This window comes from Oreochromis aureus, linkage group 15 (genome assembly GCF_013358895.1).
Source record: "Oreochromis aureus strain Israel breed Guangdong linkage group 15, ZZ_aureus, whole genome shotgun sequence".
In the NCBI taxonomy this organism is placed as follows: domain Eukaryota; kingdom Metazoa; phylum Chordata; class Actinopteri; order Cichliformes; family Cichlidae; genus Oreochromis; species Oreochromis aureus.
Window position 1 is genome coordinate 8,159,654 of NC_052956.1, and position 27,965 is coordinate 8,187,618.

At 41.0% G+C, this 27,965-nt stretch overlaps 1 protein-coding gene across 1 annotated transcript; it reads left to right on the forward strand.

Annotated features, from left to right (window-relative positions):
* Positions 1–333: 333 nt before the first annotated feature.
* On the forward strand, positions 334–25,343 carry ppp1r14c (protein phosphatase 1, regulatory (inhibitor) subunit 14C). Its single transcript, XM_031726268.2, has 4 exons — positions 334–700; positions 20,313–20,396; positions 21,205–21,237; positions 22,878–25,343. Exons 1-4 carry the CDS (start codon positions 467–469, stop codon positions 22,950–22,952), a joined length of 426 nt encoding a protein of 141 aa, XP_031582128.1. The 5' UTR covers positions 334–466; the 3' UTR covers positions 22,953–25,343.
* Positions 25,344–27,965: the final 2,622 nt, after the last annotated feature.

Consider the following 27,965-nt stretch of genomic DNA (forward strand, 5'->3'; position numbering starts at 1 on the left):
AATATACAAACCCTACTTTAGAAACTGGAAAAATATATCTGAGAAATATCAGCAACGCTCAATATCTGCATCTGCGAAGATGAAGCACCGCTGAGGGGCTTCGCTTTGTACGCTGCAAAAATGAATACATTCGTTCATCTAATTTGAATCTTTTAAGCCTATTTATTTATTCATTTTTAACCAGCTAATGGCACATTTTTACACATTTCTCTGCTATTTTACCAACAGCAGGATGGCCAGTTTGATTACAGTCACCAACCTTTATATTTTGGTTTAATAGCCTCTTACTTCTTGCAGTGTTTGCTCCGCCTTCTCGCCTGTCTCCGGCGCTGCGCTTTAAATAGCAGCTGTTTAAAAGCTCCTCACCATTCTCCCGTCTGCCGTGCAGCACGCAGTCCCCACTCGGCACCGCAGTCCTCCCCTTCCATCCACACATTTATTTAATAACACTCCTGCACATCTCGCTATGTCGGCCGCCAGCACCGAAACCAGTGCCCCTCTGCCCACCGCCGGCAGCCGTGTTTTCTTCCAAGGTGCGCCCGGAGTGGGCTGCGTGGGGTCCGGACCCATCAATGGGGAAGACCCGGTCCAGAAGAAGCAGGGCAAAGTGACCGTGAAGTACGACAGGAAAGAGCTGCGGAAAAGACTTGTCCTGGAGGAGTGGATCATCGAGCAGCTCAGCGTGTTGTATGACTGTGAGGTAAGTCGAGCGAAACTCCAAAGCCGCACACGGTTGTGCGCTCTTGTCACCGAGACTGCTGGACAATGAACAGTCCTGGATGAAAAAAAAAGTGGTCCTGCATAGCTGCTTTGTTGTTCTTTGAGAGGTTGTGTTTTTAAATCTTATCTTTTTGTCGCCGTCAAAGACGATTAATCGAAACCGCTTTATACATTTCTCCTGTTTGGTCGACTTTGCTTTTTATGTTCAGTTTCAGTATGGATTAGGCAGAACTGCAGCAGCCGGACTACTCTATCACTTTAGATGCTTCACTGCGTTTACAAGAAGGGCACCTGAATAAAGTACGTTCATGTTTCATCTGGCCCCAAATATTTTAGCCGGTGTCTCTGTGCTCTGCAGCACTCATGCCAGCTGGTTTGTAGATTCAAAGCTGTGTGGTTCTCATGTGCCATGTCCCGTGTAATTTTCTCCCTTGTTAAGGAGAAAGAGGGATGGCTGGCTCCACGAGGCTGAGAGACAGGCGAGAGAGAAACCGCACGGTTGCGCTTTTTACGCACCAGTAGCGTTGGCCATGAACGACCGAGACGCGCTTTGTCTCATTATTCAGTGTGTGTCGAACTTCATCCTCACGCGCCTCTGTGAGATCAACCCGTGTAACAGACATCCATCCACTTTACCTCTCCATCCTCGAGAGCGAAACCTCACAGGCTTATGATGTGATGGTAGTTCTCTCCGCGATCTGCGTGCGCAGACAGCACGCGCTGGAAACGAGTATTGTGGCAAATTTCTGACCTTTTAAAAAACGCATTTACCTTTCTGGTAGGGAGGGACGATATTGACAGCCCGATTAGTTTGCGCTGTCGCGTCCTCAAGTCACATTCTTTAACATTTGAAAAGGGAGGATGGCGCCACGTCGTGGGGGGGGGGGCACGAAAGGCGTGCAGAAAGAGAGCCGATCTATAAGTCATGTCCAAGTGAACAGAGCCAAGCGTGGGGGAAGGGGGAATAAGAAGGGCAGAGTGTTAAGGACGAGCTGATACTGTGACTTTCGTTAACAGCCAATCACCTCCTCTGACTCTGATCCCCCCACACCTTCAAGCTGAAGGTCTCCACAGCCATGCACACACATACAGCCTTACAGTATGCCTGTCGCCACAGACTCAACCAATCAGAGACTAAATAGGGGTCTGCGATGCACATGTGCATGAATCAGGCAACACAGAGGAGCAACATAAGGTACAGGTGTGGGGACATGAGTATGTCTCATGTCTGCAGTTGTGGATGCGCATGGGATTGTTAATGAATGCAGTATGTTGACTCTAGCAGTAAACCTGTATATGTGTCACTATGCAGAAAGGAAACTTTTGCTGAAATTACAGCAGGATGCTGAATGTCATCATGTCTTTTTCAGTAGTTTGTTCTTCTGCTAATTTCTTTCGCACATTTAATGCATATAGACCTCCTGCATGTCTTCTGCATGTAGCAGTGCCTTAGTATGATTTATATAGCTGTCATTTTGTTTGCAAGCTTTCCTTTTTTTATGGTTCTGCTTTGGTTCTTCTCTGGGTTTCTCAGAGTCTGCCCGAGAGCAGGCTAGTTTCAGTTTCAAAGCCATCTGAGCTCTCGGGCTGTGTTTCGGACTGTCATCAGCAGGTGTGCTTGATCTACACAGAGGTGACTGAAGTATTTGATGTTTGACGACGGCTGGAGTGCACTGGCCCAGCGCCGATCTGTATTTTGGACTGTGATTTGCTTCATGCAAATGGATATTTAGATAAATAGGAAAACACAGTAGATCAAGCACGTACGCAAGCTCTCGTGATTTCCAGACAGAAAGAATTCAACACTTTTCTAAGAAAACGCTGCTTTTGGTCGACTTCAGTTTAATGACAGAGTCCCTGCAGTGTAGATTTCAGCAAAGATATTCCCAGCAGCCTGACACCTCCTCATATCATGTCTTTCACACGTCAAATGGGATAATATCACATGGTAATCCCCTGGCTCACTGGTGTTGTTGGCAGTCTGATGTCACACTGGATGCTGGAATGATATCGGTGTTGTTGACTAGTGTTAGAAAGACACGGGGCCTGATAATGAAATGAAACCGACACATCAATATTCTCCATTATTTTGACACAGTATCACTCTGCTGCATTGTTCAATGCTTTCTTTCACACAACACTGAAAAAATTATTCTTTTCCCTCATAAAGATGAAGCAATTATTTTGCATAAGGTGGAACTGAAATAGATAAAATCCAAGGTTTATATATTCAAATAATTAATCATTAAGGAAAATCTGGGCTTAAATTGTTTTTTGAGTTTATGCGCATTCATGTTCATTCGTGAATAGCAGTGTTTAAGCAGGTAGCTCTTTTAGCTTTGCTGCTGATGTTTGCTCAAATGACTGTAAGCATGAAGTCACACCCACTACATGCCTGTTAACACCTCAAGAGCAGGACCCAAGATAGACCAAAGTGTTTTGTGTTTGTGTGTGCACGCATGATAAATCGAAGTGGAGGCTACTGATTTGAGCGTGCTGGTCAAGCTTAAAGGTCAGCCACTATATCAGTTTCATGAGAAAACCTGATACTAGCAAGCATCACAGAGGTGTGTGTGCGTGTGCAAGTTTGTGTAGGCGGTGTGGTAATGTGGTGATACTGAACTGTAATGGACTGGAAAAAAGGTGAACTCAGAACAAATAGGATTATGCTTTTGGTGAGAATTTCACTTGTTCCCTGTAATTGTTGCCACAGTGCTTGCTTAGTAGCTGGAAGACAAATTGTTTAGAAAACAGTAAAGGGAGAAAATGTGTGTCATGGAAAACCTTGCTGTCTGAAGGTCATCACTTCTCATCAAAACTGGGCTAAGTACTGATGATCCTCTAGCATGACTAAGATCCAGCTACCAGCACCTCCAGGAGTGAACATATAAAGACATCCTTTGTTTAAGCAATAAAATGAAAATGTAAGCATTCGTGGGAAACTTGTGCTGTAATAATATTGCAACTTTGATTTTATATTGATTAAATATGCATTTAGGCATGCAGGATGCCAAATTCTGATATGGAGAGAGGCTGGCTTGTTGATAGCTAAATGGTAAACAGAGCAGTGCTTTTCTACTCTACTCAACTGAGCACTCAAAGCACCTTTTATAAAATCTTCATTCATCCAATCACGCACACAGTCTAGTCGGTAGGTGAACCACCGACCTTCCGATTGGAAGGCGATCCTCTACCTCCCGAGTCACACATGCCCCTAGTTTTCACTCTTTTCCAGTCTTTCTGTTTAAGTTACTCCGGTAGTGGCTGACAGGAGAGTATTACCGGACTTCTAAGGAGACAGGCGAATATTTTCTCTTATGTTGAAACCATCCTTTAATCTTAAAACGAACAAGATGTCAAAATATCAAATTTGCCTTTTTGGCTTCATCTCATATATACACTTATTCCCTAAGCCTCTGTCTTTTTCCACCCCTCCCTCTCTCCCTCTCTGCCTCCTCTCTGGGTGAGAGGATAACAGAAGGTGAGTTCTGTCAGAGATGGATTCCCCTCTGCTCTCCCGGGACACGTTGCCTCTGTTCATTTTGGTGTTCAAAGGACAGGGAGGAGAAAAAGCCGAGAGAAAAAAAGCAGGAGGGAATGACCCAAAGAGAGAGAGGCGCTAGAAAGCCGAGGTCCTAAGTGCTCCCACTGCAGCTCTTAATATAGTGAAAGCCTTGACTATATTATAGGCTCATTGTAGTGCCCAAAGAAATCACTCACTGTTATATTACTTTATACGTGTAAAAGTATTAAATCTTGAAGTGTTAATGGAACTGCTAACATGTAAGTTCACACTCTGAAACACTTAACCCACAACCTCTCCTAGGGCTGTACGATTATTACCTAAATGATAATCATAGTTATTCTTTTTTAATCAATATTCCGTTTTTAGCCAAAATTATTCATTTATGCTAGCGACAATTTTTTTTTATTGCAATGTCATGAAAACTTAACCCTGCTTTCACATCCATGTGTGTTCCTGCAAATGTACAAATGCATCCAAATTAGCCCTCCTCACCCACCTAAAGTGAGTGCATCTCTTAGAAGAAGACAAAAAATAAGCAAAACATAAATAACCTAAAACAAAATCCAGTCAACATGGCACTGCTTCCTGTTAATTAAAGCCTCTTTGCAGACAAATACAGTGTTTATTCACCTCTGTTAAGTGCATTTGTATTAAGCAAAATATAAAGTCTTTCATTCTGTTCGGTGCCTCTGCATAATAGATGTTAATAAAACTCAAAGCAAAGACAGCTTTGAGACCCCTCTATATCTCCCTGGCAATGTTTTGCATAGGAAATAACATATGTTTTGTCCAGTAACTTGACCACTTTCGTGAAACCCTCGTTTCTCACAGTGCTTATTGGATTCACTTTGCATTGTTTCTCTTGGCCTTCATGCACTAATTACACTGCAGATGGTGGCGTCTTTTCACCCAGTCGAATAACTTAAGAGAAGATTATGGTTCAACAGCAGTCGAGTTGAACCATAATCTTCCTGATGGGGGCATGTGGTGCGGCTGGTCTATTGGCCGCTCTTGCTGGTGCTGTTATTGGTCCATCAGCCAGAAGGGCAAATATAACATTATATGTAACATTCAAACAGCTGAAACCGAGTGTTAAAAACAGTGAACAGTGTCCACTGTAGTCACTGTGTGTTATTTTCATGCTGTTTCATGCATTTCTGGTGGTTCTGCTGTCGCTTCCTTCCCTGTTCCGGCCCACTTGTCAACCAAGCAGCATTTGACCGTCACACAGCCTCATCCATGTTGAGCAAAGTGCAGTTGGGATTTAGGAGCAGCAACTCTAAAGCACTCTTTTATTGCTCCTTGGTTTACATCTCTTGCCCAAAATCCAAAGTTTTTCCAACAGCAGATGATGAGCTGCTTTGAGGGACTTCAGCCTCTGCTGTGCCAAATATTCCAATTCTGTTGTATTTCTGTCCTCCAACATAGTACTCGACCAGACTTGTCAAAGAAACGTCAAGCTCCGTGGTGCAGGGTACAGCTGTGATTGGCTTGTGCGGGTTTATTTGCAGGAGGCTAAAATCGTGATTGAGATTCGATTAACTGTGTGATGCCGTAACCTCTCCCACAGTCAGAGACTTGAGTAGACTCTGTTGGACTGCAGATTAACGCAGAGGCCAGGCTGAGGTGATTAAAAGGCAGAGTTTGTCAGCACAGTGACAAGACCGTCTGTCTGAGAGCACCTGAGAGCAATCGATGAATGAGGAGAAGCTTTAGGCCTTTATTTGGTGTGTAAGAGAAGGAGAGAATAACCGAGACAAACAGATTGCTAGAGCAGTAAATATGTTGTTGGCTTGCGTACCAAGCTCTATGTGTGTGTTCTTCGGGGGGCGTATGCTGTAGAATAAGGGGAGAAAGACACTGTAATGCCCTACTTTTCCGTGGCTCAGCTTTAATAGAGCCCCACTCAATGAAGCTCATTCATGTGCACAGGCACAGACACTGCCAGCATACAACACTTGGCCCTGAGGCCTTGTGTGTGTTTATGTCTGCGTCCATGGGTGTGAATAAGGCCGTGTGGGCTTTTTGGGGCCATAATATCCGTGGCTGAGCAGTCGGGGGTACTTTCCATATAAGATAAGCATCAGGACACACAGACATACACTCACAGGTCAGTGTACAGACCAAATGGAGCACAGACACTTTGGAGGAAGAAGCATTTTTGTTCTGGATAATACTAATGTTTCTGTCTCCTGCTCCTTTTCTCATCACCACAATAACAGCGGTTGTTTAATTTCTACACTGTTTTGTGTAGGAGGGTCCCCAGGCGGCCTTTGTGTGCTTTGGTAGTGGACAGTGGAATCTGGATTCTGTCCCCCTAGCATCAACTTCCTGGCAGAAAAAAAGAACATCATTATCTCTCTCCGTCTGCATCATTATCCCCTCCTCCCTCTGCTTCTCCTGTGACCTTCTCTATAACATTTCTCGTTTGCCTTTTGTGCATGTGTGTATCTGTGTGTGTGCATGCGCTTTTTCCCCCCCATATTGGGAAGCAGGAACAGTCATATACTGTATCGTGCAAGCCTCGTGTGGTAGTCGCTGAGGAGAAGTAAAGAGTGCAATTCAAGCCAAGTCATTAGTGGCGTTCAATAAGTTTAGCAATACCATGCAGAGGGTGAACACGCATATCGGCATATACAAAGACGGGAGCATTATGTTACCACTGGAGTTACTGGATATACTGCATGTATACACAAACAGGTACGTCCAGGCACTAGTTTAACATTGTGGGTCTTTTATTTTCGGTTTTGCAAGCCAGTGAAAATGTGAATTCACCACCCACAGCAGTTGATGGATGTGATTCCCCTCAGTGATCAATCGAACAGGTCTCACTCTGATTGATGACAGGATGCTGGCTGAGCGGCACGGCCTCATTATTTTGAAAACTGGTGATCTTTGCTACAACCTCTGGGTCTGTTTCACACTGATCAAATGTGCTTTTTAAAATCTGTGAAAGGTTGAGATTATACAAGAAGGTGCGTCTAAGAAGGAGGAAAAAGGGGATAAACGTGGATCCAGAATGACCCCCATTTATTCACTTATCACAGCCAAGACTGGCATTCGTTAGGAGATTTCACCGGTAAATTGGATGATTGTTTTAATGAGTGACCCTGATGTGTTTATGGATCTGGCGAGGAAGGTCGCTGTTGTGTTTACTTATCTTCCATTCAAATTACACGGGCAAAAATAGACACCGATGGGGTCTGTGTCCGACCACGTGCTGGCGCATTTCGCATACCACCTGCAGACACATGCATGTGCTGCTAAACAAATCAGAGGTGTTGACAAGAAGGCCTTTTAGCAAGCAGCTAAACACCAGCTGTTGAAACAGTTATAAACACAGTGGCTGCACAAAGGTATCAAATGTCTCTTTCAAAAGCAAAACTCAGCATGAAGGTTTATTGCCTTTTTTCTCCCTCTCTATAGTTTCCATCCTGCTGTCATTTCTCACTCTCGTGTCAACTGCTGGTGCAGTCTGACCCCATCTGCTTTTTTGTTTTCCTCCGCCTCCTCATTTCTGTTATTTTTCTCACCAGGACTTATTCTGCCATCTGTCTCTTAAGTCCCATATTGATCCTGATCACACATGTCTACAAGTTGAAAGGTAGGACTGATACATCTGTACTATGGTAAAAGTTTATACATGCCACTACGTAATACAGCTGAAGTATATTGTGACCAAACCCAGGGAAGATGTGATTGACAAGCAAACAGAAAAAGCAAGCAGTCTTTGACCTGTTGTTACCAGGTCAGACAACCGATTTACATATCAGCGCTGTTACGGGCCTCCACCAGAGGTTCCTCTGGCTTCACCCTGCCCAGTGCTGTGAAAATATATTTGCTCCCTTCCTGATTGCTTTCTGATTTGTCACACTTACATGTTTCAGATCATCACGCAAAGTTTGAGATTAGACAAAGATAACCAGAGTAAAAACAAAGTTTCATTTTTAAATGATGATATTTGTTTATTTGTTTATTTATAAGGAACCCCATTAGCTTCCACAACAGTGGTTGCTAGTCTTCCTGGGGCCCAAACCATCAAATACAACCAAATAAAATATTACACAATAAAGTGGATGCAAAATATCCACATAATTTAGGTATTACATCCACAGTGAGGTTTTACAATTGTGAAAATATGAGCATATAAATATCAATAACACTGAGACAAAATATACAAATTTCCATTACAAATGACATTGCCCTCTTACAATATTTGCAATAATTAAAAGCTGCTTAAATAGGCTTTTAAGTGATTTTTGAAATTATGAATAGAAGCCAATTCTCAAATCGCATAAGGCAACTTATTCCACTTGAAAGATGCTCTAAATATAACAGAGTTTTTCAAAAAGTTGCTTTTAACTTGAGGAATTACTAAATTGTGCTTTGTTGAAAATCGTGTATTATGATTATGTATTTCATCTGGATACTGCAACTGAGCAGAAAAAATGTGGTGTGTTCAACAGTATTGTTTTCTTTATAAATACAAGCAAGACATAGTATAATTTAGCTTGTACAGGAAGCCAAGAAAGTTTATCATGCATTTTATCTATATTTGTATAGTATTTTTGTATAGTATGAACACCTTAATACTAATCTGTCTGATATCATTTGTTAAGGGACAACAAGTTATCCAAGCTCACCAAAGCATGAATTTACTGTGATTAACCACATTTTTTGGAAAGTTGAGTTCAGTTTGAGTAGCCATACCCAGGCCTGGTTACTGGCAGACCTGTTGAATCAAGTAATCACTTAAATAGAACCTATCTGACAAAGTAAAGGAGGCTAAAAGATCTCTGAGAAACAAAATCATTGATATCTGTCAGTCTGGAAAGGATTATAAAGCCATTTCTAAGGCCTTAGAACTCCAAGGAACCACAGTGAGCACAAATGGAGAAAACTTTGAATTTGATTAACCTTCATGGGAGTGGCTGGCCTATCAAAACTACTCTAAGAGCACATTGATGACTCATCCAGGAGGTCAGAAAAGAACCCAGAACGACATTTAAAGAACTGCAGGCTTCACTCGCCTCAGTTAAGGTTAGAGTTGATGATTTAACAATAAGAAAGAGACTGGGAGAGTTCCAAGACAAACATCACTGCTGACCAAAAAGAACACAAAGGCTAGTCTCACATTTGCCAAAAACAAAAACATCTTGATGATCCCAAAGAGTTTTGGGAAAATATTCTGTGGACTGATGAGACAAGAGTTTAGCTATTTGGAAGGTTTGAGTCCTGTTACATCTGCCGTAAAACTAACACAGCAATTCATGAAAACAACATCATACCAACAGTGAAACATGGTGGTGGTAGTGTGATGGTGTAGGGTTGCTTTGTTGCTTCAGGACCTATAATCAGGTTTATCCCAGTTTTTTGGTCTGCCTGCATGTTTTCCACATCTTTCCTCAACTCACGGTACCTTGAGGCTGCCTTTCCTAACAAAACATCTGTTCGAGACCTTAGTAGTGACACCACCAACATGGTAACTTCAGATATTAAATATGTGTACACATACACATATGAAGAATAAATGTGGACAAGGTGAAAATAAAGAGATCTGGAAATGACAAATGCCTCTTTTCCACTTGCACCTACTTAGCTCGACACAACTCTGCTCCATACTCATTTCAGTTGTTTTCCATAACAATTGACTACCACCTTATTGTGGGTGGGTTTGTTACAGCAGCGCTTCCTGTCTTGTGACGTCGTTTGTATGCGACACAAACACAAAACAACAATGGAGGGCATCAGGCGATGGTGTATCTGCTGCTAAACTGACGGTAAACATCTGCACCATATCACTGGACCTCAGTGTTGGTGTGCATGTAGCTATTTCCTAGTTGCTGGGTTTCAGAGTTGAGTTGCTTTCATGACTCATCCAGTGATGTCACTCCCTGACGATGATTGGCATGCAGTCTATTGACATCACATTTTCAGCTTGTTTGGAACCCCAACTGAGTAGGTACTAAAAAAGTACCTGGTACCACCTAATGGAAAACCCCAGTTGAGTAGAGCCAAGTAGATACTAGTGGAAAAGAGGCTAAAATGTCTTCAGGTTATATACTTGAATTAGACCGCTTGCAAATGTAGCCGTTGAATCCCAACATGTAGTGGTACAAGAAGAAAAATGACAAATACAAGGCACCTCAGTCATAGTCTAGTAGTGACGTAGTTTCCATTTTGCTAAGCTTGAGCTTTGAACCCAAACACTGATCAAAGATGATCATTAAAAGAAGAGACTAGAGAGAACCAGCTGCAAAATGTGCAACCAGCAATGGGGAAACGGAAAGCTGCTGAGACCATGAAAAGAAAAGGCGTTGACTTGTCACACTCGCACACTGATGTTCTTGTCTTCCTATGACATCTCCTCCCATCCCAAGATGATCCAGTTAATCAGTGGTTTCTTTGTAAGCAGGCCAAATCAATTCATAATCTGGCTATATGTAAACACTGACTCACTTTATCTGGTTGGCACAGTGAGATGATGCAAAATACCGTCGTCATTCGCACGTGTCTGAGAAAAGGAAATATGCAGAAAAGGAAGACTGTTGTTTTGACTCTCAAAGTCAGGGGCGTGTGCTCATATATGGGCGTGTGGCTTGTCTACCTTTGCATGTGCTGCATGACATTGCACATTTGAAAGCAGTTAATGCAATTGAAAAACAAGCACTAGAGATGAAGGAAAATTAGAACAAAGAGGGCGTATTTTTTTTAATCAGTTTTCTTAACCCGATGTTATTATACTCCCCGAAGAGCTGGCCAATATGCAACATGGCTGCTTCTGCCCCTGGTGCTCATGATGTTTTACATCCAGAACGACTGAAAGTGCTCATTTACACTCAGGGCAAAGGTCCAAATGGGCCCCAGCTGTTGATCCATTAGCCTCAGGAAGAAACTGTCTGCCTGGTAAATAAAGTAAAATAAATCCTGTGCAGGATCACAAAACTGTGAAATAAAGTCACAAAACTGGCGCTGGCATTTTCATGCTTGACAATCTACTGTAATTTTTACTCTCTTATTTTTTAAAATCAGGATTTAAAGCAAAGGGGAGGAAGGGTGATGTTAGGTATTTTGATTTTGTATAGCAATAGGGTAAAAAGGCTTGTGTGTCAGCTGATGCTGTAATCATTTTGGGCTATTGAAGAAGAGACTGTGCAAGGTAGAAGACCTAAAGGCTCTTGACAAAACATTAACAGTATATATTTTTTTCTATTTAACTACCTCTGATGTTTGGGAACACCTGCTGGTATCCCTGCCTTTTGCAGATGATGTTATCTTTTGAGCTATAATGGAGATTATCTATGTATCAGCTATGTAGATGGATAAGCACCTACATCTCTAAAGGAGGATTTAAGGCATAGGTAGTTATTAACCTTAAGTGCATAGCTTCTGGAAAGGATCTTAAACTACAGTATAAGCACAGGTTGGTATGGAAAGCTGAGGTTATATGTCGCCTCTTTCTCCCCGCCACGGTGTTTTAATGTCTCTGGCTTTCACTTATAAATGCTTTAAATGGCCCATTTGGCATTAAAAGAGCAACAAGCATTTGAGAACACTAAATCTAAAATGGTTTTATTTATTTAATTTTTAAAAAATTGTACTTTATTAGCCTAATGTACTCATACGCCAACCATATTCAATGACCTCAAGAACATAGTTAATGATTACAGTCGAAGAGGGGGGATAACTTCAAATATGATGTTTTTGACCTAGCGCTGGCAGCATAACAAGTTGCCACATTTGTCTCTTTGGTGTCATTACAAAAATAATAATTTAGCAAAAGATTCTCATTGATGAAGCTACCTCAGTATATCAGTCACATGACTTGCAAATGTTTAAAAAAAAAGCCCAAACAAACCAACAAAACTGCAGATTTGTAGGGCTAATTTCTCAACTGATAAAAAATATAGGTGAGAGTTGTCACCGGTAGTGTTGCATCAGGCCACAGTTGATGTCGTCTTATTCATAATGTAGTTCTTAACGACAGTCTGTTCATGCTAAATGTGAGAAATGTGGAGAATGGCCCTTGGCAAAGTTATCCATCAGGCTTTGTTTGCAAAGGTGGAGCAAATGTGGCAATGACACAAACAGTGGTGTTACCAGTCAGTCATTGTACCAACCTATTCATGTATGAATGTATATATGTCTGCATGTACTTCATCTCCTCCTCAACAGTTGAGCCAATCTGAATGAAACTTTCTACAAACGTAATCACACTTATAGTGATTATTAACATCTATATGTTATATTAAAAAAGATTTATTAGAAATACAAATTCTCCTGATTTTCCTATGTATTATGTTCATCTTCATGACATGCAATGCAATGTTACATTGTCCGTTTGCGTTTGTTCAACGTACGTTGCCCTAACTTAAAGGTCACCAGAATTTGCATCCACGACAGAATTTTGAGTTTGTTTGAGAAAAAGCCGTGCACACCTGGCTAAAACCAGTAGTATATATATATAAAAGTATATATAACTCCAGTGTATATCTGAGAATCATATGGCATGATGCAGCTACACAGAATATAAAATTAGAGCAATTACCTTAAAGACTATGGGTGGAGGACTAGTTCTTCCAAACTGCAAAGGTACTGATGTATTCATTGATAGAGAATGATATGTGGAAGCTCAAAGGGAGAGACCATTTATGGCACAGAAAAAATAAATCAGAGGAGACTCCAAGCATAACAGGGCAAGGACGTGGCTTCAACATCAAGTTTTGGCCATGGAGATAAACAGCACCAGGGCTACTACAGCACCAAAGTGGAGAAACATCAGGGGGAGAACGATTAGGACATTTACATCACATCAAGCTTCCTAAATTTAGTATGCACGATTATTTGTTATTTTTAACTGAAAAGTTGCTTTGAGTATAATTCCTCCCCACAAGCTTATTTCTCTGACAGTTCTCCTCTCTGATATACTGTGTCCTCCGGAGTAAAGCTGAATCAGCGTGGGAAAGAGCTTTTGCTGCAGTAGCTAACTTTACCCAGCGAAGTCACATAATCTATGCTGTATGGTTTCAGCAAATTGCATCGCTGGAGGGCAAGAAGAAGGTGCTGGGAGGTGGGGGTGAGTGAGGAAGCGAGGGATGCAAGAACGGAGGAGAAGCAGGCCTTCATTTGTTACTGTTCCAAGTAACTTTTTGCTTTCCCCTTGCATTGTAAGAAAAACCGTATTTAGTTGTTTTCCTTCTCTCCCGTCTTTGTCTTCCTCATGTTTCTGTCCCATCCCCGCCCTGTAATTCTTTGCATTCTTTGTCACACTGTAGTGTCTCTTACTCGGTTTAACGCGGTCTCTGAAGATGAATTCATCCCACCTTGAGCTCCTGCTCGCTTTGATGTGACAGCGCTCAGCAGCAAAGAGAGGAAGAAAGCTGAGCTGTGAGGTTTTAGTGTTGCGCAATCCTCCTCTTCCTTGCATTCTGCATCATCATCACAAGTGACCCACTTATCTGTGCGCTCCCCATCTCCCTGCATCTTATTATCGCCTCTTATATGTTGTAATTAGCAGTCTCGTACATGGTCTCTTTTGTTTCTTTTCACATTTTTCCTGCCTATTTCCCCTTTCTTTCATCTCTGCGTGGTTGCTAATTTAACACAGGCCTACATCCTACTTGTGTTTGTATTTGTATTTTTTTTTATTTGTCAGGGAAAATTTATAAAGCCATTAGTCTCCTAAGAGAAGAAATGTATTGTACCAGATTTAGAGGCAAGCTAATTTCCATCCGCATTCTCTGGGCAGGTCAGACAACAATATAACAATGTAATGACATCATCAAGAAAGAAATGATACTCATACCAATGAAACCAATATGTGCAATTGTTATTTCACTGGTCTAATGTTTGCTTATTCTTCTTCTCTGTTCTTCTCTTTTGACACATCTTCTTGTTTACAATACAGGGTGAAGGTTTTAGCATCTCTGCACGATTAAAACTCTTCCTACGTTCTTCCTTTCCCACCATCTCTTCCTGTCAGTCTCTGATATAAGCACTGCATCACTTCCATACAGAGCAGTGATTAAAGAAGAGGTGGTGGTATTATCTTATTTACTACATAACTCCTCTTTCAATCCAGTTGAGCCCGTGTTTGTGTGGTTAATATCGGCTAACACATGAGAAGGATCAGTCAATGTCAGCCACCTTTTTTGCACGTGTTACTGATGCTCGGTTTTAGTTACCCACTGAAGGTGGAGACTGAACGTCGTTGAGCTCTTTGCACTGCAGCAGATCTATATCTCTTTCTCTCTCTTTCTTTTACACGCACATGCACACTGAGGATTATGATCCTCCAGGTAAAGTGTCTTTTTGCAATGATGCAACAGTACTATAATAATCAGTGGCACCATTTCATCATAGCTTGAATTTAAGGTAGCAAGCTGGAAGCCATAAAAATAAGCATAGAGATCCAGACCTGCAACATGAGGTTTCATGCAGCCCAAGGGGGTAGCTGATCTTGCACTCCAGCTGCTAAGTTCCTCTGTGAGCGTGTTTGCTGCTGGCTGTGTAAATATCTTCGAGTGCTCATCGTCTGTGAGTTTGACTCTGTTGTTTTACCTTAGAATATTTCCATTTCAGAGAAGCTTATGTTTGAAAATATGCTCAGCTGTTATCCATTATCAGATGCCACTACACATAAAGACTTGACTGAAGTGTTTAATGAGGCAGCTGAACCACACTGCCAATCTGTCATAACAGGACTGTAAAGAAAGTCAAATCAAACTGACCAGGAGGATATGCATATCCTGCAAAACTGGTCTGCTGAATAACACCAGGGTACATTAATATATCTTCCTTTTGCTTTATTGCAGAGTCGTGGCAGGTTTTCAGGGACAATCATGTGTTGTTTCTTGGATGAACTGAAAGCTACCTTACTGACACATTACCTGGCTCAGCTGAAAAACTCCTGAAAGGTCATGCGCCACTCCTCAAACAGAATATTTCTAAAGTGAAACAACATTCGACTCGTTAATTATGTCTTCAAGTAGGATTTGCCTCTGTCTAATGTAACTGGTAGATCTAGTTCATAAAAGTGGGCCATGAATAGGAATAATTATGAATCACTTGGCTGAGTGAAGCGATTGCCCGTAACACAGAGTTTAACTCTTTGTTCGCAGAGAACGTTTGAATAAAGTCTGAATAGAGTTTGCGTTGAGTCACGGGGTTGGGCCGCTTACATTAGCTTTGATTCACCTCATTGCGGATGAAGCAGACTGAAAACGCTGCTGGCTGTTTTGCTGTCGGTGAATACGAGTCTAGCAGACATGCATGCCTCACTTTGTCTGCATCTCTGCACGCAGCAAACACACACAGGCTGGCAGTGTTGCTCTCCGCTTCTCTCTCGGCCTCTGTTTTGCCTGCTGGCTCTCACACGTCGTCTTCACAGAGTTGCCTTCATTACAACAAACACTGCTCCTTGTTATCTGTTTTTGCGCACACCATCCTCTTCGCACAAACTCTCGCTCTCTTTTTCTAGTCATCTTTATATCTCCTTTCTGCATATGCAAACAAAAAACAGCCGTCATCTGTGAGAAATGCTGAATCTAGGCCTCTTGTGCATAAACAGCCGTTCGCAGTTTCACAGCACTTCCCATTTTTTTTCACATTTCTGTTTGTTTGTTTGTGGCTGCCTGTCACTCTCTGCCTTGTGCTTTTTGTCATTTTGTATGCTGGTTAGATGGAAAATTATATTCCCAGTAGCAGCAGGTGTGACCTTAGCTATTTTAGGCTCGCGATCATCTAGCAGGACAACATCTTCATTGTGTGTGTTAGGTGTGAGAGTGTGTTTTTTCCATTCTCGCCATCCACACAGTGTGTTTAATACACTTAGGGACTGTAATGCAAAGCCCAGCGGTGAGTGATTCTCTGTAGAAGATTGATGGTAGCAAAAACCGGCGTGGGTGCACGTGCGCGTGTTTGTAGGAGCCGGGATTTCGTCGGCGATAGCCTGCAGTCACGCCTGGCGAGCAGGCCGTGTTTTTAGTCATCACCAATCACAGTGACAGGGGGTGACGGACTGCCTGCTGACAAGTGGAATATTCAGGGACACACACACACACACCCACACAGAGCATTCAGGGTGAAGCGAGTGATTGATAGCGCCGCAAACAGGCAGACAGACAGACTTGTCCTTTGCCCTCAAACATCTTAAGAAGTAGGTCAGTCTGCTAAATTTATGATCCTGACAGGTTTTCACTTTCACACTGTTACTCATTCGAATTCATGCATTCATGTTTATTATTAGGTTAAACCAGCAAATCACAGTACACAAACTCATCGACACTGACCGAGGCCACGATCTCTGCACTCCACTCACACATCTGAATTTGCAGGTAGCTGCTGTGAGATGTAAACAACATGTCCTTCCAAGGAAGGAGGCATGTTTGATGATTTGAACCTTTAATAGGTTTCATCTCCACTAAGACTATGAAACCCAGCCTTTGTCTAAAATTTTAGAGACAACAGCAAGAATATTATTATATTGAACATTCTAAGATTTCCTTAAAGACCAGCTGAATGGAGTTTTTTGTCACCTATTTTCAGCTTTAAAAAATAAGCAAAACTTAGAGAAAGACTGGCAGTGACTGAAGGGTTTGACCTCTCTTATATGCTTATATTGTAAATGCTTAATTTCTCTTTTTAAGATTTATATATGAATCACTGTAATACAACATCGCTGTAATCTCATCTTTGAAATCAGCTGGCTAATATCATGTGGTTCCCCCTTAATGCAGCTGCTAAATCTGTGGGAACAAGGGCGTGATTCCTGGAAGTCTGGCACCATGACGCTGCTGGGTTTGCCGGTTTGCCTCAATAATGGTACAGTTAAGGAAAACAGTGGTTGGAGACTTTGGTACTAGTAAAATTATTGTGACTTTGTGCAGTGATTTTGAAATCTTGTTGCCTTTTGAAATGGTTGTTATGAAGGTGGGGGCCAACCCTGCCACCACATGCAGGGAGTTTCTGTCTTCAAGGCAACTTTGATTCACCAAGATGGTGATAAAACAGCAATAAGATGGAATCAGGCTGCTATCATTTGGGCTCAAAAGGGCAATTACAAGAGAATTTGTTTGTGACAATACGCCAACTAACTGTGGTAACTCAGCAAAAATCACAAATCTGTTGCTCAAAGGTATTTATTCTGAATCAGGATGTCAGTTTCCTTGCAGCCTTATCCCTACTGGGGATAAAAACAGTTTAGTTTGGACATGGACACGTACACCACAGCTGGGGAAATTCCACCCAATTAACACAACATATGCATCACTTTGCAGCCGGTTGCAGCCTGACTCCAACTGATTGCTCAAATCTCTCTGCATTTCTAAATACGACTGATTATTTGCAAAACTTTGCAAATTTGTCTGAGAGTGATTGCAATGAGTCTGACGCAAGCTGCCATTGTTTGAAGACAGGCTGACTCGTGCACCAGGAGACTCGTGCAATAACAATTAAGTGCAGTTAAGCAGAATTAGACAATGAGTGAATGAGAGTGATGTGACCATTTAGTCTCTGCAACTACCTGCAGAAAAATTATCACTAGACAACCATTACTTTTTTGTTTTTTCAATGAGCAGTTTTTGCTTTTTAGGAGTGCCCTCATCAGGAGAGGTGAGTTCAGTCTTCAGCAATGTTTTTAAAGTTTCCTAAGAGAACATTCAATAATCAGTTCTGAAGAAATAATTGATTACCAAACCAAGTCATGAATTTCACCAGTCAGTTACTTCCACTCTAGCTAAGAATGCTGCATTGCACATTTAGGAAATAATCGTTTTACACAAATAAGTATTCTGATCTTGAGGTTTCAAGCAAACATCAGTGCCTGTGCTTAGCAGGACAACACACACAATAACATTATCATCATTTCACCACCTCACATTAACTCAATTTTCTCACTTTTTTTTCTCTTCATCTAAATCAATTTATCCTTCCACTCCTCAGTCTGAAATAGCTCATCTCCTCTGATGATTAGCATTTGCACACAACCTCCGTTCTGTGGTTCCACCACATACACACTAGTATGCTAATAAGTGGCAGGGTTTGACATATTCTGACACTTTCCTGGTTTTGCTCCTTTCTTCTCAGTTTCCTCAACGAGTGAGAATTTCAGAGCAAGACGCTAAGCTAAGACGTTTCAGAGAAAGAGGTGCTTAAAATGCAGGTTGTGTAAATGGCTCTCAGGAGTAAGGATCAAGGTGGGGTAGCCTTGTGTATGTGTGTGTGTGTCTACGTGTGTGTGTGAATGTCAAGTGTGTTTGAGCAAATATAGATATATGATCAAGCCTGTTTAAGAGTCAGTAGATTTTTTTGACTGTGTAAATGGGTGCTTTGAGGGGATGTTTGTGTATATGTTGCTTAACTAAAACAAGAACATTTCTGCATTTATCTGCACAGCTAAAAGTCATATAAGCAATACATTTGCACCAGTTCATCAGTAGTCAAATGTGTGCATATTGCAGCACATTTGTCTCTTGGAATGTACATTTTGTCTTGCAGGCTACTTTCAAAGGTATAACTGTAATCTAATTTCATTCTGTGCACATCGAAACACCCACACAAAACTGAGCGGTGACTGAGCTTTAATGCCGAGAGCTAAAATCAAGCCATCCTTCCATCCTCCCTGTCCCTGTGTCTGAATACCAGTGCATGCTCGAGGCTTCACCTTACACAAGAGTCCTCTGGGAGGCTTACACAAACACACGCACAACTAAAGAACTAGTCGCTTTTATTCATTTTAGTTTACTGCAAAATAATGATAGATATCATCCCGGAATTTCAAGGAGGACTACTAATGAATATTGTTTAGAATGCATTAGGTAAGAAAGGAATTAAGGCTGCAAGTCACATTGACTAAAAATCATGGGTTTGATATTAGAGCCTGAGCCTGAACTATGGGCATCTCTGGATTTGAATTTAGTCTTGCAGGTTATGGCTCATGTGAATGTATCATAGCATTATAACCTTCCAGTGTGATGTGTAGTACAGTAATAAAGTACAAAAGAAAATAAAGATGTTTTCAGTGAACCTTCACCAAGACTGTTCAATAAAGTGGTAAAAAAAAAAGAGCACGGGTATCCTATAATTTCATCATATAGCTGTCTCTTAATTTTTATGGATGGTAAAGACTTTAGCAAAAAAAATAAATTAATAAATTATTAACATACAAAGAGTTCAGTAGGTAAGGGTTGGCAAAATCTGAAATCTGAAAGCAATGGATGTTGAGTTTCCATATAAATGACAAAAAGTTAACACTTGGCAGTTGATAGAAGGTGATCAGGGGCATATTTTAATGAACATGTAGTAGATAACGATTCTTAGTCTTTTATTTATTTTTAATTAATGTGCAAATGCCCAAAATATTCATCCAGTATCAACAGTGTCTTTGTTGATGTTAGAGAAAGATCATAGCTGTGGTAAATGGAAGGGAAAACACTAATTACCGGTTTAGGACACAAAGTCTTTCCTGTGCAAAAAAGTGCGGTGACCTACATGAGCGTTGGCATTAGATGTAAATTATAGGGAATAATCGGAAATGGAAATTGTGTATATTCTAGGGATGGTGGAGTGGTATAGTCACAGATTGTTGCAATTAATATGGCTGTTGATAAAGGCCACTGCTTGTATATACATGGTCACTTTGGCTTCAAAACCCAAAAGGAAGAATTTGGATGATACATCATGCGGTAGCTGGGAGGGACAGTTTGATCCTCCCTGCGCTGGCCGTGGGTAAATAAAATGAACCAGTCAAACAGCGGACCTTTGAAGTGGCACTGAGCTGAAAACAGCCTCTAACCACTAAACCACTAAATGGACCAACCCAAAGTAAAATGACATTTCCATACGATGCCTATTCCTAAAAGCTAAATACTACATATGCTCAGCTTGTTTGGAGCTTGAAGTGCAGAGGCTCAGACACACTGATTGTATAAACTGTGTATAATAAGTGTATAATATTCGTGTTTTCCGTTTTAATTTCTTATTTACTCCTTCACATATTTATGTGCTCGTCTTCCACAAGTTTCTCTGCTTGAGCTGCTCAGTAAACCAGAGTTTCTTTGTGTTCCAGGAGGAGGAGATGCCTGAGGTAGAGATAGATATCGATGACCTGCTGGAGGTCAACAGTGATGACGAGAGAGCCAGCAAACTGCAGGTATGTTCTTTAGGCTGCATTGGTAAGTCCTCTGAAAATACATTATAATCTCATTTAGGAGATGAAATAAGGCGAAATAAGGTAAGTGGGGCTATCAGGTAAAATGGGACATTTATGGTTGATGCATCTCATCTATGGTATATATTGTATATATCTTAGCTATAAATACATGCAAATATACACTAACATGTACACATGAACACTGTTGTGCATATAGAAGGTTGAGGGTAAAAGAGGTGTGTTGATATTGAAGTGAGAGACATTGATGTCAAAAATTTCTCTTTTTCACTTTGCTGTTGCTGTTTGACTGGCCCATTTTTGGCAGTCAGTCAGCCCATTTTACCTGAACTTATCTTAAAACTATGGGACAGCCCACATTTCAAAACAGTAATATTCTATTAGATCAATCCAATACTAAAAAAAACCCCATTTTTAAAAAAAGCAGTTGAACACAGTTAAATGTCATACATATTTTTTTTTCTTAGTGTCCGAAGTGATTAACCAGAAAGTGTCCCAGTTTACCTTGGTTCACCCTAGTTGTTCCATAATGGAAACGCTCACCTTAAAGTCAAATTTTCCATGTGACTGCTTTGCATGGTATCCTGTTTCTGTTGGCTCTACTGTATGGTGGACCTGTCCTCAAAGACAGACTGATGTCAAACGTACATAATTAGCAGTCTTTATGTTGTCTGAATACATTACCGCAGTTTTCCATGTCAACAAAAGCTAACCAACCAATCCAACACAGACAGTGCTGGGAAATGTCCCTAAACAACTCTCTGTTTTTTCTTTACCAATTTCTATACAGGAATCATTAATAGACTGCTACAAACCAACAGAGGTAAGTCTTCTAGTGGGGCTATCTTTTCCATATCCACTGCTTGAGATCAGTGACCTGAAATTATTGATCCGCACATGCAGTATTGAATTTGTAGAGTCACGTTTTCATGCCGCTGTCACCCTGACCTGAATGAAACAAGCGTTAGATAGGCCCAGAAGCTACACAGAACACATACAAGCACACACCATTTCACTTTGTTCACACTGGCACTTGTTTTTGAGTGTGTGAATGGGTGTGTGCGGGTAAGCTTTCAAGTATCTGGGTTGGGTGAGTTAGGGTTAAGCTATTTTGGTGATTAAAGGTGGTGCAGAGCAATCACATTACCTCTACATATGGCGATGTTGCCCAGCATGGACTGCGCATCTGTCATCTGTGACTGTTTGCATGTGTTTGTGCGTGGCATTAGGTCAGCCTGTTGAAAAAATGTCAAGGTCGCTGGCATCTGAGATAACAGCAGCGTTCAGCCAGGTTGACAGCTGCTGATACGTGTCACTCCTACACATCCGTACTCGCACACACACAAACACATTGTAATCCCTCGAGTCTGGAGTAGCCCAGATGCCATTTTGAACACAATCCCGCATAGATGACATGGACTGAGGATAAACAGTGAAAAGCAGAGGCAATGGAGAGAGAAGGTGAATTGTGACAACTGGAAGCAAATGATGAAGAGAGGATGAAAGTAAAAGAATGAGAGCACTGTTAGTGAGAAAATGACAGGGGATGAAAGAAGCTGCTGGAAATGGTGGAGGATAGATGACACATCTAGATAGAGGAGGAGGAAAAGAAGAGAGTGACAAGAGGAGGGAGGTATCAGTAATTAGGGCACGAGAAGTGCCACCTCTGTTACAATTGTGAGGTTTATATTTCAGCATATTCTCCATCCGAGTCACACCATCACAGACTTTTATAGAACCATTAGGTCAAGATGAGGAATCTTTTTCTTCCATTCTTACGGACTTATTGCCTCATAAACTCTCATTTCTTTTTTGTGACTTAAAAAGCAATACCCATGTGACCGGGGTTGGCCAGTCATATGGGGGTTTTTTCCCCTTCCTACAGTACTGTGTTTAAGACTCTAGCCACCCCTCATTTTTTATGTTTTGGTGCCAATAAACCACACATCCTTGTAATTTTTTAAAAGTGGTCTTGAACAACAGTACTTCAGGCTTTCTGAAGGTCTTTCAAAGTTTTCCTTTGGGCATTGGCTGCTTTTTCACTCATTTTTAGTCCAGTCATTGTACCTGACTATTTTCAGAGGAATGTTTTTGGTTTGCTTTGCTGAACCACGTAACACAGACCTATGAATCATCTAAGCATAAAAAAAGCACTGATTCAAAGAATGAATCACTGTTGTGTTTACACATAACAAATAACTTTGACAATATCTGTTACAATTTTTAATTGTATCTTTAGGACCTGTGTTATTAGGTCATTCGGGAGAGTAAATATGGTTGTATGTATAACCTGTCTTCTGTCAGTTGTATATTTATTTATAGCTATTAGACAAAGGATGCCTCCTTTAGCCTGCAAAATCAAACAGAAACTAAAGAAATTTTGTAGATTTGAGCTTGATTTCTGTGTTTGTGTGTGTGCATGTGTGTGTCTGTCTAAATCATTTTTTCCTCTTCTCCCTACAGAACTTTGTCCGTGAGCTCCTCGGAAGGATAAGGGGAATGAGAAAACTTAGCGCTCCAACCAAGAAGGGCCTATAATGGCTCAAACATCAACCATCAATCAGCCATAAACTCCGTCATCTCCTACTTAGCCCGCCACACATGGACTGTCATTAAACAGAATAATTTATCAAAACATCAGTAACTGTTCTGCAAACATCCGCCGTATAATCCATGAATATAGCACTAGTCATTCGTTTCACGATCACATTTACAAGGTGTATTATAATATTTGACTGTTGAAAGGTACATAAGTAAAGCAGAGCCAAAATGTTTAAATAGTCACAATATCTGGAATGTGCCAGAACTGCAACTGTGCTTTAATACAAACACCACCTAACTTCATGTGTCAGAGCCATGTTAAAACTTTTTAAACCACTCCTACAAGCCAAACAGCCATACAGAATAAAACGCCAACAAAAACTTTAAAAGAGGTGGTAAAAATAGTTGCAGTAGGTGTGAAATTAGCTGTAGCACTATTTAAACACAGTGCTTCTTGATCTTTTTTTTTCTTGTCCTATTTTTATGGAGGTTTTTTGCTGTTGCGTCTTTCTTTTCTTTTTCTAAAGTACTGTATGTTGCCATTTCTTGTTCATGTGATTGAAATGTGGTCTTTGAGAGTTTTACTTCTTGTCATCCTCTTTATCCCTACTCCATTAGTGCTTGCAAATGTAAGGGAGCTCTGTGGTCTTGTGTCAAGTTCATTTAAAAGCACAGCGCATTAATACATTAATCCTGTCCTTTTTTGTGATGTGTAAACTCTGGAAAGAGTGGGAACGTTTTATCAAACAGTGCTAAAATCATATCAAGATTTTATTTTTTCCTTTTTTTTGTTACCCACTCTCCTAGTATACTTTTCACCACAGCAAGGCATGATGGGTGTTGCAGCTCTCTGTATGAGACTACAAAAACCTGTATGATTGGCGGCCTTTCGCTCATCATTGTACATGTTCATGATCTCCCTTATTGGAATACATATCAGTTGGTAGTTTAGATTCAAGCTCAGCACCCAAACACTGTAGTCGTTTTTACACCCGGTTCACTTAATTCTGCTAACTTGTCTCTGTAATAGCGGTTGATGTTGCCTTTAAGGACATTCAGGATCAGTCCACTTTTTACTCAGCACTGAACTTAAACTACTGACGACTTGAAGGCGTAAGAACAGTGGCATAAGAATCCCCGGAGGACTTGACACTTTAACTTGCCGACAGAAGGTGTGCCAAAACTGGGATCCTAAAATGTCAAACATCATGGAGGCGTTAGTGTGCCGCAGCTCCTACTACAGAGATATCTTTGGGTGGGCTCAAAGTTTTAGTGATTCTTTTCATGTTGCAGGAAAACTGTGTTACAACTGAATATAAGCAGGTTTAAGAGGTGGATTTGTTTTGTTGCTAGTAAATTTCCCTTCAGCAACACACTGAAAAATCTCTGGTACAATCACGAATCCCTTACAGGGTTGTGCCCAGTTTCATTTTAGAATAATTAATCGTATAAAAAACGGAAGGTGCAGGCTAAAACCTGCAGTTTGATATAAAGTGTAAACCCACAGCTGCCAAAGACAAAAGCAGGGCAATGTTTTATTTTAACATAACACTTGCAAAGCACCCTCTTGCATGCTAACAACAGAGACAAGGTATTGATGAAGAGTATATTATAGACCTATAATCAAGCAAAAGTAAAAAAAAACAAAACCTTTTTTGACATAGCTACCATGTATGACTTTGTAGAACCTTTTGTGTTGAGACAACGTGACGTCACGTTGGCGATAATCCAGGAAATTTTAAAAAATGGTGCTGTTTTTGATGTTCTTCCCAGACTTTGGTTATATAAAAGGCGTTTTCACTGTTGACTGAGAAATGTGTCTGCAAGAAGTCTGTCTGTCTTGACTGATGGAGTGGATGCTCCAGAGTTGCATCTTCTATTTCTCTGTCTGAACTGGGTTGGATGGGTGTCATCACTCTAAGCTAGCAATGGTGAGTTTTTCTGGCTCGGTGAATTTGGAGGAAAACCTTGAAGATGGAGCCATTACGGGCTACTGAGATTCATATCGAGGTACTCTATAGGATTTTCTGTCAAGAAATACTTCAGGGGCAAGTGGCAGATATTTTATTATTTATGGGATTTCATGTGGAGAGTATTTTGAAAGTGTCCATATATAGAAAGGTCTATGTTTGCATGTGTTTTTAAAGTAGCATGTTGAGGGGAACATTTTCTTGGCCTAAAGGTTTTTATTTCACAAAGTAAAACACTTTCCTTTTTTATACCTTTATTATTATTATTATTATTATTATGAAGATACAAAAATGTTATTCAGTTGCAGTTTTGTTCTGTACATCCACAATAAGCTTTCTTCTTTTTAAAATGTAATGTGGTGTGGTTTGTTTTTGCCGATAATAAAAATGCAGAATGACTCTGTACTGTTTAAGAACATGTTTCTACTTGTCTACTTGTTTTCTACTTCTAGTTATAATTTTGCATTTGTATGTTTCATTACAGCCACATTTCACCATTTGCATAGTCTTTTCTCTTGAAACACTGCTCTTTATTAGATTGATACTATATTAACTGTTAGCTGCTGTTAGCATGGTAAAAGTCTTCTATAATCTAGAGTGTATACTTTTTTTTTTTTCCAATGACAGCTTGAATCGCAACTTCCTTTTAAAGTCAATTTTCATGCAGTAGGCAGTTGATTGAAAGACGGAACCAGACAGCAGCAAGATCAATTCCCAAGTGTCTCCAAAGCAGAAGAAGGTGTTAACATTTATGCAGATGATACAGCAACTACAACTTCACTGATTACTTATGGCCCCAGTCACACAGGCATGGTCGTCGTGAGGGAAACATGTATCAGTCAGCAAGCGGTTACTGACAGAAACTGTGAAATCAACTCCTAAAGTCACAGTCACCAGGCCTAAAAACAGATCATTGTTTTTAGATCAAGCAACGACCAGTCCTGAGGGAAAAGCGTGTATTGTGGTAGATGCTGAAGATTGCTGGCAGTCACTGGCTATGACTTATATGGTGCTACACGCAAAACATCCTTATGACCCTATTGATTGCTAGCAGGTTCCCATGGTCATCTACAGTTTGCGTGAAAGATGCTGACTTGTCTGCAAACACTCACAAAATGCTTGCCTAGCAGAAGTGAAACTGTGGAAAAAATGCAACGCAAACTTGAAAGCAACCATTCGCCAACCCTAACTGGTTGGTTTGCAGGCCTGTTTGACTCGGGACTATAATAATCTATTCCAAATTTGGTGACAAGAACCATCGGGATCTAACAGTACATTACTGCACAGAGATTACCACACAGAGGCACAATAAGCTACCTTTTAGTAAAAGGAGTTTAGTAAACTGCATAAAGGATGTGGCTGCTCCAGTTTCAAAGTAACTATGAAAAGAGAATGACCATGTAAAGAAAGCTTTGACGTCATGCATCATATGTTGCTTGGTGTCAGATCTCTCCATCATTGTCATGAGTGTGTCTCAGTTAAGCTGAGAGAAAAATTAACATAAAAATCTAAATAAAGAACGTATCTAGCATAAGGACTGAAAACAGCTAGCCCGTCCAATATTAAATAAAACTACAGCATCAAATATAAACCTTACTATTTCATCTTATTTTTTAGAAATATTAAAGTCTGAGAAGTCTTTCCCTATTGGTAGTGGTATTGTCTACAAGACGTTATCTCCCTAAACCAGGCAGGAGGGTCCTTCCATATTTATGATGCCCATTTATATTTGTACATGTGCATCTGTGTGTGTCCATGTCATTTTGCATTATGTGCTGAGATCTGAGAGTTCTGTCACAGAGCTGTGGGGGCATATGAGAGCATTATGGTGCCCAATGTGCTCCCCTTCAATGCCTTATAGTGTGGCAGTAGTTTAGTAGGACACGCCTGCACGCTGTCTGACTCTGTAAAGGGCTCATCAGGGTATGACATTATTGCTCAATGTGCGCACGAGTAGCCTTTCTCTGCAGCACGTCTAGCCCCATATGGACTGGCCCACTGGCCTACTGTACACTGTTGCTAGGTAGAAATTGTTCATTGATATAAGAGACAGATTTAAAGCTGCTGTTTAAAAGGGATCTGCAAGAGTCTACACATGGATCATAGCAATGATCTTGGATCTTGGGCGGAACATGTCAGCATGCCTTCACTCAGCTCGTATATTTTGTTTCTGAAGGAAAGTCAGGTGGAAGAATAAAGGCCAGAGAGACACATTTAATGAATGTAAAACAGCTTTTTTTTTTGTGGCAAAGACCGTGACAATGAAGGCCTTTTGAATCATTAAAACATATTTCTAAGCAGCCACCCTGGATTTCACTGCAAGAACAAGAATTGCACACGCATTGCTGGTGCTGCTGCACGTGTGTGTGTGTGCCTTTAAATTCCATGACCCACTTTTCACAGCTGGGGCTGGCTGGCAGAGAGTGCTAGTGCACGCTGCCTTGAATAATTGGGACTGCAAGGTGAATGTGAGGAGAATAGTTAAAGACGGGAGCTTCCCCCCCTGCCAGTCAGCCTGCGCGGTTCAGTCAACTGGCTGCACACCAGCAAATCTCACAGCAGCACGGTGCTCACAAGTTGCTGTTGGTCACGGCGTTTTACGATGTTAACGCCGATGTGAAAGGAAGACAGCTGTTTGACACAAACAGGGAAATTGTATGGATGTATGAAATTAAACGACACCAGCAGGAGGATGTGTCATTTCGGCGAGCTCTTGCCAGATTGTGTTTTCTGAGGAGTGCATTTCAAGTCATACAATAGAATACAGTGCAGTATATCTCCTGCTGTAAAGACCCTCCTGTAGTCTTCCCATCCCCCTCTTCCCATTTGCCATTCTCTATGTTGATCATATAATTTCCTCTACCTTTCTTCTTCACTACGTTCCCCCTCCCCTTTCTCCTCTGTGGATTCGGTAGTCTTTCGTGCAAACATTTCACAAAGAAAAGAAGGGGAAATTATTACGAATATAAAAAAAATAAATACCCAGGGCAGTGGAGCAAGAGATGGGAGATGGAGTGACACAATTCTCCACAGCTTGAAG

What these genes read in the sequence shown, in the direction of transcription:
- ppp1r14c (XM_031726268.2), top strand. Translation starts at nt 467, where the DNA reads ATGTCGGCCGCCAGCACCGAAACCAGTGCCCCTCTGCCCACCGCCGGC. An exon ending in GCGTGTTGTATGACTGTGAG is followed by an intron (nt 701 to 20,312) that starts GTAAGTCGAGCG and finishes TTTGTGTTCCAG; the next exon opens with GAGGAGGAGATGCCTGAGGT. An exon ending in AGAGAGCCAGCAAACTGCAG is followed by an intron (nt 20,397 to 21,204) that starts GTATGTTCTTTA and finishes ATTTCTATACAG; the next exon opens with GAATCATTAATAGACTGCTA.